Here is a 20,545-nt window from a genome sequence, read left to right as displayed (position 1 = left end):
ACATGTGTTTCTGGTGATTGGATCACATTCTGATATCACATGTCTGCAATAAAAGCCAGACGAATCTCATCTACATTTAACACAAATGTAAACTGAATGTATGTCCTGTGATTGGATTTTGTCAGACAAGCAGAAGTACAATATCTGTTGATAAAATGGTAATAAGGGTATATATAAAACTGTGGATGTTGATGTTTCTCTGTTGTTCCACAGCATTGTAAAAAAAAAAAAAAATTGTAAACCAGGGGTGTCCAAACTACGGCTATTTTAGAAATAGAATGAAAGTTGACCTCTGTTAAGCAGGTTTTTATAATGTGCGATTCCAAGTTTGAACGCTAGGTGTCAGAAACGGGCCAAAGAGTCTGAAGGGGCGAGAGTGCTCAGTTGTAGCGCAGAAAAACGGGCCAAAAGTCTAAAAGCAGAGAGAGTGCACAGTTATAGCACAGGAAAACGGGGCAAAGAGTCTAAAAGCGGAGAGGGTGCGCAGTTGTAGCGCAGAGAAACGGGGCAAAGAGTCTAAAAGTGGAGAGAGTGCTCAGTTATAGCGCAGAAAACGGGCCAAAGAGTCTAAAAGCGTAGAGACTGCCCAGTTGAGGCGCAGAAAAACGGGCTAAAGAGAAGCGGAGAGGGTGCGCTGAAAGTAATCAGGAAAATGTATTATTTAAAGTGGTATATTTCATTATATGTTTTATTACAGAGTCTGTGGCCCGTGACTTCACATATATTTCTCCTTCAGGCCCCCAACAAAAATGTTTGGACACCCATGGTGTAAACAAAATCTGGTCAAAGTAAATCCAGATTTCTACCCACCTTGAAATTCATGTTAATCCCTGTTCTAAAAAGTCGTAACTAGGGTAGATATTATGATATAATGATGTTCTAGACCTTGCCTTGAGGAACTTTACTCTTATAACCGGACCTTACTAAAATTTAATGAAATTCCCCTGATGTAGAGCATCAATATTAAATTCTAATAATATCATATAATAACTTAAATATCCTGAATGCACGATCTTTTAAAAACTATCATATTGGGGGTTTCTGGGTGGTGAAGTGGACTAAGGCACTGCCACACACTAGATCATACTAAATCTCAGATCATGCTGCAGATGGAGTCTGAAACCACAATTGGTCGTGCTCTTTCTCTGGGATGGTAGATGGCATTTCCATATTGGACGTATTGGAACTGAGATGCTGCCCTTTCCTCTGAGTGCACTGGCTACACAGCCTTCATCCTCCTAGTGTTGGGAGCATTGCTAGAGATGAGGAGAGGAGTGAGTTTCCAAATTGGGAAGAGAAAAATGATAAAACAGAAAAAAAAATAAAAAAAGACCACATTTATTACTAAAATACTGTATATGGATATATGTTTTTAATATATATATATATATATATATATATATATATATATATATATATATATATATATATATTTTTTTTTTTTTTTTTTTTTTTTTTTTATTAACCTTTACAACTTTTAAACAACATTCTACATCAAATATTTATGATCATGAAAGGTAATTAGAAGTGTGGAATGATGTGAGTACTGATGTTGAGAATAATATGGATAAATGTTTTGGAGCAGAAATGAGATATGTCTGACAGGATCACTCTGTGTTTCCTTGCTGCTGGCTGTATCTTTTGTTTTGGGATAAATAAAGAGTCAGACAGTCTTGTCACTCAGCTCTGCTCCACTGAGCTTCTTCTCAGGAAGTCTGAGATAATGACTTGGGTGAAAAGTGTCTGTTTTACTATCCTAAGGTGCTGTTCGAGGTCAGCGTGACCTTTATCTTTCCCAATGGACCGTCTCAGATAGGGGCGCCATCATCAAGTGCAAACAAGAATTACAGTAGTGCAAAGAGCATAATAAAGTGCTCCATAGAAACCATGCAGTACAAACACAGTGCTCAGCTGCACACTCTCCTCTTCACGTATTCCTGAAAGTGCTGATGAAACGCTTCACTCCTCAGGACCCAGGTAGGAATGGCCTGGATGACCCAGCCCTGAAGATGAAGGAAGAAGCAGCATGTGTTCATGTGTACATATTGACGCTGTCCAATAAAAAAACGGGTCAGGTGATGCCACAGGTGATGCCACAGCACAAGAATGGTGTAGATTAGCACGTGCCTCCTCCGATACTTGTGAAGTCAGCCACCAACTCTTTGCGATCTGCTGCTAATGCAGCATTGTAGAGTAACATCACAGCATGCTCGGAGGAAAGCGCAGCGACTCAGTACCAATACATCAGCTCACAGATGCTTTGTGCTGACCAACATCACCCTTGGCGTGATGAGGGGAAAGAGCACCATCTACCCACCCACAGAGAGCAAGGCCAATTGTGCTCTCTCAGGGCTCCAGCAGCTGATTACAAGGCTGCATGACCGGAATTCGAGGGAAGTTAATGTAAAATAAGAGTTTTTAACAAGTGTTTCTGCCAAATATTTTAGAGCAATTCTATTGGTCATCATTTACAAAGCAGCTACAAGGTTAAAAGAATATGGTATACATGTTTTTCATTGGACAGCAGAAACATTACATAATTTCAATACCAGTACTTGTATAACATGCAACACTAAGCTTATGTTTTATAACATTATAATAAGGGTTGAATTTTTTTATAATTACCAGAATTGAATGTCTGACACTGCCGTATGTTTGTTCTCCAGTTTTCAGATACATCAACGAATTCCTCACAAACTCCTCAGCTGTGAAGGTGATCAGGTCTGGCTTCGGGTGGCCCGTCATCGTTGTGGAGACTCCAAAAGGAGACACTGACTGTGAGAAGGACAGGTTCTTCATCAGACAAAATATTTTTTATTTATAAGTTTATGAAAAGTCAGATCATTTTTTGTTGGAATATAAAAAAATAAATACTTATGCACTGCTTTAGAGGGCAACACACTTTTTTTAAGGTAAAAAGAAAATAGTGTTCTGTATCTATACCTTTTTTGAAGCCTAAACATTGATATTGATATTGTACCAGGTTAATACCTAGAATCTGGTACAACACAATATGAGATGAAATATAAATGATTAGGGCAGAAAATATGTAATAATGTAAGATGGAAACAGTGTGGTCTGCAAAAAGTCAGTTTTATGAACAGAAAATATAAGGGGTGGGACAATACATCAATATCTCAATATATTGCATTGTGTCAACGCTTGCTATTAAATATTTATTTATTTATAGAATCACCTGAATAAGAATTCCACTGGATCTGTATTCAGCTAGAAGTCCCTGTGAGAATCTCTCAACAAAAGCCTGAGGGGAATGAAGGATACATTCAGGTTATCCAGGAGATGACAAACATACAAACATACTGTAAGAGGTTAATCAACTTCACAGCTTCTGATATTTTATTTAAATTCAATATTTCAATAAAACCTTATGTAGGAACCAAACTTGCTAATGCTAGTTCTGTCATATACAGGTAAATATATATATTTAAACAGGCTGTAGAGCATTAAAATGATAAATGTCATGAGAAATAATTCATTATAAGCTGCACTAACCAGTGGGATATGTGTGTGTGTGGCCTCCTGCATTAAATGTGGATGTAATGTTGTCACATTTCTAACCTTAAATGAAAAGGTCACCAACTTTTATGATGTATTCCCGGTACATATTGTGAGACTGTGGATTAAGGAATATTGCATGTCACATGGCTACTGTTCAGCCCCACTCACAAGATAACACCTCGCAACCTATACAGTTGTGGGTCTTCCCAAGCCATTTCTTGAGGTAACGCTTCATAAACAGTTTACTGAACCACCGACTGGAACTCCTTTATTTTTACTGTACCTTTGATGCTGCGTATAAAGCGTAGGTGGGACAGGGGATTTTTGCTATGCCAGACGACACGTTCAGAACTATCCCCCGTCCCCTGGAGAAACACAGATATAATGAAGCTGTCACTGCCGGAGAAAATGCATTTATGCAGAGATATGAAGAACCTGTTAAAGTTCTCTAACCTTTCCACCATTCCAGGAAGGACAATGTGACACATCTGCATTAAAAGAATGACAAAACTGTATCATGCATACAGTACATTTAACATAAACAAGGACACATACAGCTCTGGCCACTTGAATCACTTGAATCAACTGAATCAGATTCTTTGATTTTGCTATTCATAGGTTTATGTTTGAGCAAAATGAACATTGTTGTTTTATATTATAAACTACAGACAACATTTCTCCCAAATTCCAAATAAAAATATTGTCATTTTGAGCATTTATTTGCAAAAATGAAATGGCTGAAATAACAAAAAAAAGATGCAGAGCTTTCAGACCTAAAATAATGCAAACAAGTTCGTATTCATAAAGTTTAAGTTTAAGTTCAGAAATCAATATTTGGTGGAATAACCCTGGTTATTAATCACAGTTTTCATGCATCTTGACATGTTCTCCTCCACCAGTCTTACACACTGCTTTTGGATAACTTTATGCCACTCTAAAATGTCACTGCAAAAATGCAAGCAGTTCAGCTTGGTTTGATGGCTTGTGATCATCCATCTTCCTCTTGATTAATATATTCCAGAGGTTTTCAATTTGGTAAAATCAAAGAAACTCATAATTTTTAAGTGGTCTCTTTTTTACAGAGTGGTATTTGTATGTATAGAAATAAAACCATTGACATAGTCATTGTGAATTTGTTGAATTTGTTCATATGAGAGTATTTACTCACCTTCACCATGGTTTTGACGTTACAGTTGATCACTTGATTGATTTTCTAGAAGAGAATGACACAGGTGTTTTATAATCGAATAATTGTTCTATTCAAAAATGTTTGATTTATACGTATGTACAGCTTTAGAGAGCAACACACACATGTTCTGCAATGACTTTATTTTAAATGAAAAATATGCTGTGGTAGAAAGCAATAACAATGCATTTGTTGAGACCTAAATATTGATATTGAGCTTGTAAACAAACAGTTAATACCAAGAATCTGGTACAATATACTTGCAGAAAAGCATGATCATGAGTGAGCCATGATCAGGATCATGAGCGATGGAAACAAAGTGGACTCAAAAAAAGTCTACAAAAAGTGTGTTTTATGGACAGAAAACATTGAGGGTGGGACAATATATCAGTATATCACAATATGGTATCGTTTGGATTATATTGTCTCATGTTGACGGGATGCTGCTGCTGAGTTTAACCCAGTCACACCACATGGACATTATTCAACCACTTAATTCTCAATTCTTTACACTATCACTTCCTCAACCTCACTTACATTCAAGTACAGTTACTCATATTTGGGTATTCACATATTCACATTTCAGAACTATTTTGTAATGGCACATCAGTCACTTTTTTCAATCAATGTCATTGATTGCCTCATTTATTTCTATTGTTCTGTGTTTTAATTTATGTTTAAATATGTTTCTTATTGTATTGTGTTGTTGCTGCTGGATGCCTAAATTTCCTTCGGGATAAATTATCTATCTATCTATCTATCTATCTGTCTGTCTGTCTGTCTGTCTGTCTGTCTGTCTGTCTGTCTGTCTGTCTGTCTGTCTGTCTATCTATCTATCTATCTATCTATCTATCTATCTATCTATCTATCTATCTATCTATCTATCTATCTATCTATCTATCTATCTATCTATCTATCTATCTATCTAATCTAATCCCCCCCACCCACCCACAAGTTCACTTTATGTCAAAAAGTAAAAAACAACTAATATGCAGTGTGTGACAGCAATGATTTGTGGCAGTGGTGGATCAGCAGTTACAACACCGGGTCTTCAGCTACAAGGTTGTGGGTTCGATACCTGGGTGCCACTGTTGGGTCCTTGAGGAACACCCTTAAGGACCACTGTTACCCAGGTGTCGCAGAAATGGTGTGTGTTTTCATTGTATGGACTCTCTGTAGGAGCCTCCCTTTCTTAAGAATTTCTGAAAATGGTCCAATTGTAAAAACACCCTAACAGACTAACATGCCATTATCTTAATAGTAATGATCATTTCCAAATGTATTATAATATTTTATTATATTTATAAAAGACAGACCTCACCTCTTCTAGATTAGCTGTTTCAAGTAGTTTGCAGGGTAACTGGGTTGGCAGAATGCCCACGTTGTTAACTGTAGAGGGGTAAGATTAATGATTAGTACAGCATTCACAACTGGCATCTGGTTTCCCAGAAATGTCTCCTCCAGATTACATGATTTTTCCGGTTGCCAGGTTTATCAATAATCCAACATTTAACGCTGGACACCAGATACAGGAGTGTACAGGATCTACAGGCCCACAATCATTACATTCACACATACAAAATTCATTCCAACAGCTCCTTTTTGGTAAGTATAACATATAATGATGCACAAATAATTCTTTAACACATGAAACAAACAAACCTAAAAGGCCAATGTCCAGACCCTCAATGTTCTCTTCTATGTCTCTGTAAATATCGTCTTTGGTGAAATCAGCAGCTATTGCTCTGACCTTTGCCTCTGTTTTTAGCTCTGTTGGGATAAAAAGGCAGAGTGAGACCAGAGATCAGACATTAGTAGAGAGATTGATATAAACAGGATGTAGCACTCCACCTATCTCTCTCGCTACTCCGTCCAGCTTCTCTTTAGTCCTGCTGATGATGACCACGTTCAGCCCACGCCTCGCTAACTGCAAACACCAGAGTACTTACAATTTCCCTCGGTAAGAAAATAAATTGTATATTAAAAATGACAAACTTCAGACTTCCTTATCATTTTTATTCTTCACACACCTATTTACACAATTTAAACTAAACGAAAGAGCTTGTGCATTTTTGTTGCACGCTTTTGTTTCATTTTATATTATAAAATGTACAATTATAACTTACACATTACACATACTCACTCGTTGGAAAGAGGAGCAGATGTATACCAGTGTTTATGGGTGTTCTCATGTCTGTGTTACCTTCTGGCTCTCCTCTTTTAGGCTGTTCTAGTCAACTAGAAGATCACCATTACCATTTACCATCATTATTATTTTAATTATTATTATCGCCGTTATTATGTTTATATCAGTGTACCTAACCTTAATAGACCTATGCAGATGTTTTGACCATTGACCATTTGTCAATAATTTATAAGCAGTTATACCAAAGGAGGATGCATGTGTGCATGTGTTCCTCCCAAAGGTTTCTTTTTGCAGCTCTAAGGTTTTTTTTCTTGTTTGCTTGCTTGTTAATCCCTTATTTTATTACCAGATTTCTGTAAAGCTCTTTGTTATATTAGCTGTAAAAAGCTAATATAACACTGTTAAGATGGATTTTTTCATTTTATTGGAGTTAATTAATCATGTTTTGCTTCAGTTGCAGTTTGCTTTGAAGGGAAATTGGGTTTTTAAACGAAGTGCCATCACTGACAATTATATTACTTGGTCTTGTACCATCGAATACAGTTTTTATTCCATTGTGAGGAGTAGCAGGTACCTCATTAGGCCCATTATAATATTTTCTAACCTGTAGGAGAACCATATACAGCACCACATGTAATTTAATCTACTGGAAGGGGTATCCTTTGGGACACTGTCTAGTAAAGAGCAGCATAGATGGCACCTAATGGCACCATTGTCTATTTAAAGAGCAGAGGGGCACTAATAGGTGTGCACTTATTAAAATCTACAAACAGGGTAGCCACTATTTTTCTTAGTCACTTAAGAGGACATTTTAGGACATATAATCAATTAAGTCAGAGGCAGTTAAAGAAGACTTAGTCCGTTTCCATATCTGCACTTAATATTGAGCATAAACAAGCCTTAATGTTTTTTCATACTAAGAATTGTTGGATAATACAGACCAGTCTTTACAATGCAATCCTAGGTATCCTAAGTTTACTATAGAAGTATAGAAGTCTGGAACTATAGAATGATTGAGGTACTGCAATTAATTATTATTTTTTTATGCAAAGTGTACATACAGGTCTTTGCATAATGCAAATTTTTGACTTTTACCTCTTGTGCGTAAGCTTTTCCTATTCCATCTGAACCCCCAGTAATCACTGCAACAGAAAATGGCACAAAATCAATCAATGCATGTCTTATCATCCACACAGGACTGTACCACTACTGATAAAATACTGGGTTGTGCTGGTAATAAAGACTGACAGATGTAGCACAGCGATGACAACTTTGTTCCACTGTTTTGGACCACATTAGCATCTCTCACCATTTAAAACCTACTTTTAAATTCAAAAATATGCAAAATAGCATTTTCCCACAGTTATTCCTGCTGACACACAGACACAGCAGAAGATGTACCACCTACGTGTGTGTGCGTGTGTGTAGAATTTGTTATAACAGTGTGTACTTGGAAAGACGGTATGTGCCCAGATGCTTGATAAAGGATTAGCGAGCTCTGGGACAAGAAGGTCTGCTTTTCTCCAAAATATCTCCCATCTCCCCATGCTGCTCCTCATGCAGCTTATGTTTTTTTTTTTTTTTTTTTTTTTTAGAATGAACTCTCAGAGCAACTTCATACTGTGGCGTGAGGAGGCGGGGGAGTTGTGGGTCCGCCCCACGCCAGAGCGCAAAGCCATGCCTGTCTCAGCTGGCCCGCATGAGGGCTGATTGAGCCGCCAGTTGAGACAGGCATATATACTCAGCCTCCGCCATCATTTGGGAGTACTTTGACTGGGGAGCTGAGGGCTGAGGCTGCACGGACCTTTAAACTTAAACTAAAGTTAAGTAATTCTACAGACTCTAGAGCCCCATTGGGCTGAGTTATGTTTTGAGTTGTTTTTGGGTGTGGTGGAGGGCATTTAAAATAAAAGGTATGATTTGAGTTCATTTACTCCCCGTGTCTGTGTATCTCTGTGAGCTTCCTCCTTCCGGGTCACAGTGGTCACGCCCCTAACCCCAGGGGCCTACCACAATACCAATCTGCTAAACATACGAAAATATAAAATGCAGTGACAGTAAAGCATCTTTAGAATATGAGTGTAAAAATATTAGTGCCAAATCCTGCTGGAAAATGAAATCTGCATCTCCATAAAAGTTGTCAGCAGAGGGAAGCATGAAGTGCTGTAAGATTTTATGGGAACACTCTGCACTGACTTTGGACTTGATAAAACACAGTGGACCAACACCAGCAGATGACATGATGTCTCTCCAAACCATCACTGATTGTAGAAACTTCACACTAGACCTCAAGCAGCTTGAACTGTGTGTCTCTCCACTCTTCCTCCAGACTATGCTCCCTTGATTTTCAAATAAAATGCAACATTCACTGATGATCAGTGATGGTTTGGAGAGACATGTTATCTGCTGGTGTTGGTCCACTGTGTTATATCAAGTCGAATAAAGCTTGATTCATTTTTTTATGATACATTAAACTTTTACAGATGGCTGCAGCATGGACGTTTTCACTGCTACAAAATAATGGGGAAATATAACCTTATTCCACTCTGCTGCAAGCTGTAGATAATGCTTATTCATTAGTGTTGGATTTAGTTATGGGCAACATGGACCTGTACTAGGGCAGCATCTTGATAGGAACTGGCAGAGGAGCATCCACACAAAAAAGATTCAACAATATCATCACCTGAATCTCGATATTTTTTGTTGAGCTAGACAGTCTACTACCTGTGAAGGTGCCCCAATGATAAGTATGTTGGGAAGGAGGTGTCACTAATTGCCCCACCCGTATATCTGCCCCCTGGCTGCAGCTTTTCAACCTTTGGAGCTTGACTAGGTCCCCATACATGCTAGAGCCACCTCTGCTACCAATACTAATACCAAGACCAGTACTAATACAACATTGCCACTAAGGAACAATTAGTCTGAACTGGACCAGGCTTAATACAGCCAGTACTACTCAATCCATTAAAATGAGAGTACAGCTTGATTTAAGACATAGACTAAATTTTATTTTCAATGGGAAATCCCCATTTAAAAGCATGTGTAGGCCAAGACTAGGTTTAAATGCTATTTGGGAAACAACCCCTTAGAGCTATTATTAGGAGTGCTATACTAGGATTTTCGTTAATCTTTAAACAGTAGTTTGTTCATTGTCTGTTTTTTAAGAGCAGGCGAAGATCCTACTTCACACAAATAAAGCTGGAATTATTAATTTCACATTCAAATGCTTAATTGTTGGAGCACCATAAAAGTTTGCAAGTTTGTTATCACCTGCATAAACTACAAGCAGAATAATCATATTGCTATAGATAGAAGAATAAATAGATTTGTTCTTTATCAAGTTACTGTAAATCCACCATCTTAAATGGCTGAAGGTCAACTCAACTAAAAAACTTGAGGATCAAAATGATCTCTTAATTTCCTTCTAGAAATAATGACTTATGAAGGTGTTCATGTGTTCAACTTCCAAGTATGGAACTTGTGTTTACCATAATTCTGATCACATTGTAAATGCAGCATAAATAAAGCATATGTGTGCATTTTAAACAGTCATGAAATAAACAGGAAACAACAAAACACGACTGAGCATCTAGACAGTGTGTGAATGGCCATTCAAACATGCTAAATAGGGTTTCTTAAAGTGAAAGACACGCTGTTTGCAGAACGAGAGACAATGTTATGTTATTTTTTTTTGTCAAATGAGATTAAAGAAAAAAAAATCCAGCCTTTTCAAAGTGAAAGAGGAGGTAATCAGTAATAATACACTCTGGAACATTTTGTACTAATTGCTCTTTTTCTTTGCCTCGTGCACTTTTGGAATGAAGTGGATGCAAAGCTTGGGAACGAGGAGACCAGCTGAAAGAGGCGGCCAGTGCTGAAGCCCTACATCCCATTTTAAATGTGGAATGCCACACTGGAGGAGGGCCTATGCTTTTGGAAGTACAGCGAGTGCAATTCAGCAGCGAGATTATAACCTCTGTGTGAACCGCAACCTAATACACTTCCAATTGCTTGTGGCTGACCAGAGCTGTGGGGAGAAAAACTAGATGTTCCTGAAGAGATAAACAGACATTGGTGGACAAAGTACTCAAATTATGGTAAAATATTGGTCAAGTACAAATAGAAGTCCTCCCTTTGGACCATTTTGAAACAAGACTCTTGCTTAATCAGCTCAAATTAATTTACTCTTGGTCACTAATGTTTTACCAGAATGGTAGAACTAAACGTCTATAAATAACTTTTAGTTAAAGTTTAAGATTTGTTTGCAAATTAGTTACAAGTTAAAGGGATAGTCGCCCAGAAAGGGGTTCAATTTTACACATACTATCCTCAAAGTAGCTCAACACTTCATTGTTAGAATTCCTAGGACCCTGACATTTAAAATGGGGCACTGAGAACTTTGAAAGTGTACAGGTAGTTGATTAAAAAACATTTTTATACACACAGAACCTTCAGATAGCTCTCCGGGTGCCGGCATCTTGAAATGAAGTCATGATAAGTCAACTGACGAGCACAAACGAACAGGTATGATTGGTAAATGGTGTAAAAATATCCATTTCTTTGCATGGGCATGGGTGTGGGCATGTAAGCCTGTTGGGAGCATTGGTTAAAAGCACTGTCTTGTGTAATGCTGGTGGCGAACGGTGGTGGGCTATTTAATAAAAGTTTGTACTTGGTTTCATGTTTCACTACAACCCAAGTCCATTTCACACCAGATTTCTCTGTGAAACTGACTAGAAATTTATTGAAATACTTGCCTTAAAATTATTTTTTCTTTCCAAAACCTGCATCTATATTCCTCATATTTCATAGTCTATATAGGCATCACTGGCGTGCACAGAAATTTTGGGGGGCAAGTGCTCAGGGGGGAAAAAGGGCACTTTTTAGTGAACGTGGAACACTTCATTATAAAAAAAAAATACTTCAACATGAATATCAACATGCCCACTTAATTTTACTGCCCCCCCAAGCAAATCAGTCCAGAACCGGGGCTGTATGTGGTCATCCTCACGTTATCTATCATTGATTTGGGCTAGAGCGGCTAGTTTATCTGGTGACAAGTCGGCTAAAGATGCTTAGTAGTTTGGTGCTGTATGACACATTTTACTGCACAACAAAATGATTTCACGTTGGGCTTAGAGGGCAAACAGTGCGATTTTATTTGATTTGTATGTTACCTGGCTGGTGGGACAGGGGGGAGAAGAAGCCTATCTGTTGCGGTGCGTGATGTGCGGAAGACTCGCTGAACTGAACTGCTGCTGCAGCGCATCTAGTGTGCCTTGCGCGCGACCGCGCGGGGTCATGTGACAGAGGAAGAGAGAGGTCGGGTGTGTGCGAGCTGATTTCAGGGCATTCTGTTTTCACTCGTTTTTAATCGCTAAGGTTTTCAAAAGATAATTTCAAACCGGCCTCAGTAAAATCTTAATAATAATAATAGTTAAAAATAAATAAATAAATAAATGAAGTTTCAAAAGGGCACTTTGGTAGGTGCTTTAGCACCACCTGATGTCTATGTCTGCACGCCTCTAATAGGCATATACACTTTCAAAATGTTATACTGTTGCATTGGGTAACAGAAATGTTTAGTAACTCTATACCCTGATTGAGCTTGTTTGAGCTTGCTTTGTGCTGCTTTTGTTTTGTAATAACTTACAACGTTCACTTTTTATAGATGCTGCAGAATGTAGTGGACTACAAAGTAAGACATTTGAGTTTTCAATGAGGTGAAGATAAAAATATCACCCAAAATTGAAATATAAATGAAGTTATGAAGTTATGAAATCCTCCTGAAATACTTCTCTTAGTCTTTTACTTTAGCTTTTAACTGAGATATCACCCCTGTGATTTCTTCACTGGGTTCAGTGGCCAAAAAACAAAAGAAAAACCTCTTCTTCAGAATTTACTGAGAAAGTAAGCTATTAAAGAACTAACCAACACATGTATGCCAGGAAATGAATATAGCAACATGTGTTCACTATTAAAAGGAGGGACATTTAGAGATTCTTTCATAAAAACTGTGCTTTAATGTACTTTCAAGAAATTCAAGAAAGTCTTTTGGTGCTTCAAGGAACATTTTCTTCTAAAAACCTTTTCTTAAAGGTACATCAAAGTACCATAAGATCCTCTAAAAGGTCCTAAAGAAACTATACATTTAACAGTGAAATAATAATCAAAAAGAGAGCACAAACAAATGCCAGACAGCCCCAAATGTTTTGACTTGTCTATTGATTTTAATGATAATTCAAAAAGAAAATCATGAAAATGCATTCTTCTCTCACCTGCCCATTTTCCTTTTGAGGTAAAAAAGTTCTCAGGAAGGGGGTTCCAGACCTTCGGGGAAAGCATCATCAGCAGGTGTGCCAACCTGACTCCGCAGAAGAGGATGACGCAGAACCCAAGCAGGGTGAAGATGAGCTCTCCCAGAGCCATGCCAGAGTCAGGAGCTTGTTTCTGGACAGGAGCAGAGATCGTCCTCTTGATAGACTTAGCTCCCTCTCTCACACTCTGCTCCTGCTTCGGCTCCTTCGCTGGAGTCTGCCCACAAAATCTCCAGCACACACACACACATACCCTCCCACTGACTGACGGCAGGCTCGCCCAATCAGATCCCACCCCGACAGGTCTGATTAGTTTTACATTCTGACTCCTCTTGAGTTACGGAAGTTTGCTGCTTGGCCGGCTGTTTTCTTGCAGTCCAGGATGGTCAGAGCATTGTGAAAAGGGCAGAGTATAGGTAAATTAAAAGGTATGTGATGGTAATGTGAAAAGTGCCTTGTTCTTTGCACATGGCATTTAGTGCAAATTCCGTGTAATAAAACCTATTTCTGTATTAGTGCTTGCTTCCTTGCAGTTCTGTCCTTGCAGGGACGCAAGGTCCCCACATAACACATGGTTAAACATCGCAAAACACAGATCAATGCCAGACCACATTTGGTCTTTGCACTTTGACAGTCCAAAGTTATGTTGTGAATAAATGAATGAATGAAGTTAACTTATTTAGCGCCTTTCTAGAAACCCAAGGACGCTTTACAATGTATACATTCTACACACAACCATTTATACTCAGCACTCATCTACACACCACTGAGAAGCGGCAGCCAATAGCAGACAACATACTCTCAACCAGAAACAACATCCACCTAGAGGACTGCATTATGCACTACAGCATTTACCCAGGACAGAGTGCCAATTCAATTATCTGGGCACAGTCACAGCCGCCACCAATGCCGCCATTTTAATGAGGTCCTGCAACAATTGACTATAACTTTTCTGAGCACACATTCTGGGGCCTTTTTCAGAAGCACAATGCATGTCCTGCTTCCATCTTAAGAGCTTGCCTTGCCAGATTTATCCCAGAGTAAAAAAAGGGGGCGATGCTATTTGAAATACAATCAACACTTAACCCCATTACCAAATGGGGGAAATGACTCCAGCTACAGGCAGGAGGTGGAACACCTGGAGGGTTGGTGCAGAGAGAACAACCTCTACATCAATATAAAGAAGATGAAGGAGATGATTGTGGACTTTAGAAGGGGCAAGCATGCCCACCTCCCCCTGCACATTGGAGGATCTGCGGTGGAAGTGGTTGACAGCTACAGGTACTTGGGTGTGCACCTGACCAGCAACCTCACCTGGAGCAACAACACTTTCACTCTGGTCAGGAAGGCACATCAGCGGCTCTACTTCCTCAGCAGGAAGCGGAGGCCGCACCTCCTTCTACAGATGTGTGGTGGAGAGCGTTGTGTGCTCCAGCATCAACGTGTGGTATGGAAGCTGCTCTGCTGCAGACAGGAAGCTAAGCAGAGGGTGGTGAATGCTGCACAGAAGATTGTTGGAGTCAGCTGCCCCAGCACCACAGACATCTACACCGACAGATGCAGGAAAAGGGCCACCTGCATCAGGAAGGATCCCACCAACCCAGCACACTCACTTTTTGTCCCGCTCCCCTCAGGCAGGAGGCTGCGGAGCATCAAGTGCAAAACTTCAAGACTGAGAAACAGCTTCATTCCAGAGGCTGTAAGGTTCTTAAACCACCCAAATAATTTTTGCTCTGTTGTAGATAATAAACTTTTAAGAAAAGCAGAAGGGCTGCAGTCTGTAATAATAAATTAAACTATAGTGCTCCTACATTACAGTGGAACATTTTTGATAAAGTCACAGGTTTTGCTTATAGATAAACATACTGTTCTTTTTCAAGGATGTATTTCCTTACACTGGTTGTACAAGTGGTTTGTTTAGAATGATTGTGATGCATGCTTAGAAAAGGGTATGAAGACATGTTTATCTAAATTGCTCTGGATTATCTAAAAGTGAAGGTCTGTCCATCACTTTATCTTTTTATTATCACTAAAATTATTTTATAAAGAATTTTGTCACAATTATAAGTTCGCTGAACTGTGTTTGTTTTCTCTTCATTCATCCCCACCAGAAATTCAAACCATTGTGGTTGATCCTTGAGCTACTTCACTGCAGTCATAAAACCACAATCATTTGTGGCTCACACTCAGTGTCCTTTAACAGAAAGCATAAACAAAAAAATTCTAAAGGTATAATCCATTAGATTCTGCTCACATCATTTTGCTTAGTTCATTAAATCATTTCAAGATGCATTCTTTTGCAGATCCACTGTGAGAAGGTTACAAGGACACTCAGAGGTTAGTACAGTCAGCGCTCAACATAAAATTCATTAGTGAAATTTCAAGAATTCCAATCTTCACACGTCAATGACTGTAATAACAATACCACCAACTGACACATGACACATGGTTCCATATCATTCTGTTCTATAGAAATAAAGTAAAAAATGTACACTATGGTGAAAAATTTGCAACCAGAGTCTGTGCAGAAGAGACCAGAGGCAGAGCCAGACACACCTCTGCATTTGGTTGGAGTGCCGCATTCCCCCAGACCAAGTATCTCAGACTGCCTTCACTGAGTTCACAGCGCAGCCTAAATAAAAGAAAAGCAAAGTGTTTTTTTTTTCCATTTAGTCCAGCAAGTGTAAAGTGTTCAACAGTAAAAGTGCAATTTATGTATTTATTACTAAACAGTTTTTATCTCTGTCAAATGACAGTACCGGAGCTCAAGCTCGCTCTGTGCTGAGATGAGGCTGAAGCTACCACAATCCAGTTTAATCCCAGAGTTGCTGCTGTGAGAGTCAGCACACCAGGTAAGGATGAAAAAAGTAGAAAAAAGTTGTTTTAGTATTTCAGCAACAACCCTGGATGCGGCAAAGTACAAATACTACCAGATACAGCATGTCTAACTGTACTAACGTTAGATGGTTGGCTAACAGCCAATTAGATCACACTGGCCATTTTTTGCCAATATCACGCTTACAGAAAAGCATGACAGCACAACACCAGATAATTATAATAGTATGATTAACTAACTAGTTACCTGACAGCTCAACTACAACTTTTTAACTATGCTGAATTTCTCAAATACATCATTGAAGACTGTTCCAAAGTGAAGAATCCTTTATATACAGCCAAAAATACAGTCAAGATGTTTTAAGGGTGCAGCTGTATCATTTGCAGTCCTTGGTTAACCACAGTTCACTGCACATTTACAATGTGACAGGGAAAGAAAAACAGCAATTTTAAAATTGATTTAAAAATCTTAAAAACACATGTCTAGACAAAAACAATGTACCAATATTAGCGTAAGAAGCATAGGTGAGAAAGGATTTTTTTTTTTTTTAAATAACAGGCATTGTAACCGCATTATAGACCTTTTTTGCTTTTTCAAATTGCTGTAATAAAATTCACCAAACCCATCCTTGGCTATTTGTGTCACGCGGGGGTGAGACGGGAGGCGGATTTAAATGCGGGTAAGACCAAACTTTTAATAAATAACAAATAAACAAATAAACAAACAGGGGAATAACGAATATAAATATGTACATAAACAAACAACAGGGAGAAACGTAAAACAGATAATAACAAACAGGGCTAGGGGATATATACAGGGATAACTACGTAAATATACAAAGTAAACAAAGAAACAAACAGGAAATAAACGTAACTAGAAATAACGTGACCGAATAAATAAACAAGAGCGAGTAAATAGAAAACAATGACGTGACGAGACAGACAACGGGGGAAGGTGCAAAGACCGACCGCAAACGTAGACTAACAGGTACTATTTATACTAAACATGAAACAATGAACACCTGGGGAGACAGGTAACGAGGGGCGGAGCTACAAATTACACACACGTGATGGAAAAGTACAAGAGAAACACACTAGGAAACGGGGAAAACACAGGAAAACATAGCAAGGGCGTAACAGAAGCCCCTCCCTAAACGCGCAGCTCCCGAGGCGCGTAAAAACGAACCCCGGGGGCCGGCGGCGGGGAGAGGCCGGGAAACACAAGAGACGAGACCTGAGACTTAACATGGGGCAGAACTGGAGACTGGACTGAAGACCGGACATGAGACTGGACAGAGAAAGGAGACTGGACATTGGGCGAGACAGGAGACTGGACATTGGGCGAGACAGGAGACTGGACAGGAAACTGGACAGGGGACGATGACTGGACGTGAGACATGACAGGTGACTGGACAGGACTAGACCTGGGAACGGGAACAAAAACATTGACAGGAACAGACACAAAAACGGTGACAGGAACAGGCACAGAAAAACCAAACAAGACAGGAACAGGAACACAGACAGACACGGGGACCAGAACAGGAAGCGACATGGGGACCAGAACCACTTGAGGATGCCCAGGACTGGCTAAAGTCTGTGGGGCAGTCCATGGAGCCAGCCTGGGCAAAGTTCTTGGGCTGGAGTCCGGGGGCCTTGGGGCAGACCTGGGCACACGGGGCTTGGGGCGAAACTTAGTCCTGGGTGCCGGGATAGGCGTGGGTGTGGTGACGGGCCTCGCTGGCGACGCGACGGCTTGGGCAGCAGGAGCTGGTGGCGGTGTGGCGTCTCGGGCAGCTGTAGCTGACGGCGCTGCGACTCGGGCAGCAGGAGCTGGCGGTGCGGCGTCTCGGGCAGCAGGAGCTGGCGGTGCGGCGACTCGGGCAGCAGGAGCTAACGGTGCGGCGACTCGGGCAGCTGGGGCTGGCGGCGTGACGACGAGCATCGCTGGCGTCGGCGCTGGAGCGGTAGGCACCGCTGGCATAGGAGCATGGACGGTGGGCACTGCTGGCATCGGCACATGGGCAGTGGACACCGCTGGCACAGGAACATGGACGGTGGGCACCGCTGGCATCGGCACATGGGCGGTGGGCACCGCTGGCACAGGAACATGGACGGTGTCTGGCACCGCTGACATCGTAGCAGGAGCGGTGGGAACCGCTGGCATCGTAGCATGGGCGGTGGGCACCGCTGGCACAGGAACATGGACGGTGTTGGGTACCGCTGGCATCGTAGCAGGAGCGGTGGGCACCGCTGGCACAGGAACATTGGCGTTGGGCACCGCTGGCACAGGAACATTGGCGGTGGGCACCGCTGGCACAGGAACATTGGCGGTGGGCACCGCTGGCACAGGAACACTCACGTGAACAAACTTGGACCCTTGGGCAGTAGGTGTCTGCGTGGAGACTCGGGCTGCTGGAGAGAGCACGGAGACTTGGCTTGAATTCACCGCCGCAGATTCAGGTTCCGGGGTGGCAGGAGCAGTAGAGTGTAGCGCCGTAGCCATAGAAACCTTGGAGCGGAGATCTGCTGCCGCCCTCGGAGCCTCGAAAACCCGGGCTGGAGCTGCTGATTCCCCGGAAGAGTCCAGCGCATTGGAGCGCGGCTGGGCGGCCGCCGAGGAGGTTGGATCTGCCGCCGTAGGAGAAGCAGATGCCGCTGCAGCTGGAGAGGAGAGCGCCGTAGCAGCCAAAGAAACATGAGCCGTCGAGAAGCTTGGAGCTGCAGCCGCCGGAGATGCTAGCTGAGTTAGCCGCGTAGCCTTGGAGAAGCTTGGAGCTGCAGCCGCCGGAGATGCTAGCTGGTTAGCCGCTGAAGCTAGCTGCGGAGCCGCCGAGGTGGAGCGCGCCCTAGGAGGCGGGAGGAGGATAGCCTCCGCAAGCGGCGGCAAGCGGGCTCTCGTCGGAAGGTAGAACTCGTCCTCCGAACTGGACGCGGCTGCGAGGAGGTCCACGTAATCCCAGAAATAGTCCTCACAGCCCGCGTTTCTGCCTGCCTTGCCTACCTCGCGGTTCGGAGCGAGGCCGATGGCCCCAACCGTTAGCCCCCCCCAAGAAATTCCTCCGGATCTTGGGACCTCTTAGAGCGCCGTGACCGAGGTCTTCTTCGGCCTCGAGGCCTCGGATTATCCTGCGCCGAGGTCCCAAAGGGAGCGTGACGGATGGCCAGCTTGCATCCAGACCAAGGGTGACCCGCAAAATCCATATGGTCGGTCTTTATGTAATTTTGTTGTAATGCTGATTATATTAAATGGGTGGTGTAATGATGCTCGCAAAACTCCTATACACGAAATCACCGGGTAGTGAAACTGAGTAGTGTATAGAGATACCGTGCTGATGCATGCATAAAGTCTATTCAAACAGTGAGATTTATTTACACACAGTGCAAAATACGAAACAAAAAGACTGGATAAAGAAAATAAAATGGATTAAAAGAATACTCCCTGACTAAAAGCAGTACAGGTAAGTATAAAATCCCAGATCGCAAGGTCACAGAACTCAACTCTGAACCCAGCTCTGATTCCATTACCTGTGCCCTCCTGCAGCAACAGGTGAGTCCCACTAAGCTCTCCCACAGTCACTTTTCCCGCCCTTCCTATGGGCCTAGCCCCTCCCCCATTACATGGACCAAACCATGATACATCCCCCAAGGTGAGCTAACCATTATGAATGAAGCATCAGAACTAGCACTGGGCCCTACAGCCTACCCGATGGAGTGACACATTCCTAAATACATACAGGTGATCAAGATGATCAGAGTTAAAGTATTACAGGTAATTATTACAGGTAAGTATAACAGGTAAATATTACAGGTAGGTATTACAATACATACAATGCTGGTGTTTAGCAGTTCTACTGATCTCATCACAAGGGGCAATGTTGTAAAAGCCTGAAAACACAGAAAAGACAGTGTTAGACCATTGTTATACTGTTCCATATGTGTGACCGCATAACGAACCCACGCTCGTTACACACACACAAGAATATACAGTGCAAAAAAAAACAACTTTTACAGAAACAGAATACAAAATAACATTCCTGTTCCTGTAAATGACCTGCTTGTGCACCTTCACAACGTGAACAAGCAGGTGAGTTTCCTCTGCTAAGAAGCACGACAGTTCTCAGTAAAAGCACCAGCACATTCTTGCAATTTTATTATTATTTGAATATTTTGTCCCCTTCCCTCACTCAGGAATACTAGAGATTTTAATTAAATGAAAAAATCATGAGGACTGTAGCTTTAATGAATTGTGGCTGTGTGAGAAACTTTTTAAGGATTATATAACCTCAAAACAATTTACTAATAATCCTATACAAACTGATATATAACCTTAAACACTTGAAACTAAAACTGGTTCCAGTATGGAATCACCCAAAGAACCATTTGTTCATAAGCGTATTTATGTGTTTTTCCTCTTTTGACAGGAAAAGGACATGACTAATTTTCAAGTTAACAAGTCCCTTTGAGAGTGTAAGAAAACAATGTGATGGGCAGGGCTGTTCCAGGACCTGGACTGAAAATGCTATAATTATGACAGATGTGTAG

The 20,545-nt window shown here is 41.1% G+C and overlaps 1 protein-coding gene across 1 annotated transcript; it reads right to left on the bottom strand.

Moving 5' to 3' along the window:
- Positions 1-1,439: 1,439 nt before the first annotated feature.
- Positions 1,440-13,662, bottom strand: hsd17b3 (hydroxysteroid (17-beta) dehydrogenase 3). The gene is made up of 11 exons (XM_007231601.4): positions 13,130-13,662; positions 7,947-7,993; positions 6,557-6,632; positions 6,368-6,475; positions 6,027-6,094; positions 4,688-4,732; positions 3,973-4,007; positions 3,803-3,884; positions 3,197-3,262; positions 2,626-2,775; positions 1,440-2,003 (listed from the first exon to the last, which is right to left on the bottom strand). The coding sequence occupies exons 1-11, from the start codon at positions 13,278-13,280 to the stop codon at positions 1,908-1,910; spliced, it is 924 nt and encodes a 307-aa protein (XP_007231663.3). The 5' UTR covers positions 13,281-13,662; the 3' UTR covers positions 1,440-1,907.
- Between the last annotated feature and the right edge of the window lie 6,883 nt (positions 13,663-20,545).

This window comes from Astyanax mexicanus, chromosome 12, assembly GCF_023375975.1.
Source record: "Astyanax mexicanus isolate ESR-SI-001 chromosome 12, AstMex3_surface, whole genome shotgun sequence".
Classification (NCBI taxonomy): domain Eukaryota; kingdom Metazoa; phylum Chordata; class Actinopteri; order Characiformes; family Acestrorhamphidae; genus Astyanax; species Astyanax mexicanus.
Note: the sequence above shows the minus strand (reverse complement) of the source record. Positions and strands in the feature narration are given on the sequence as shown.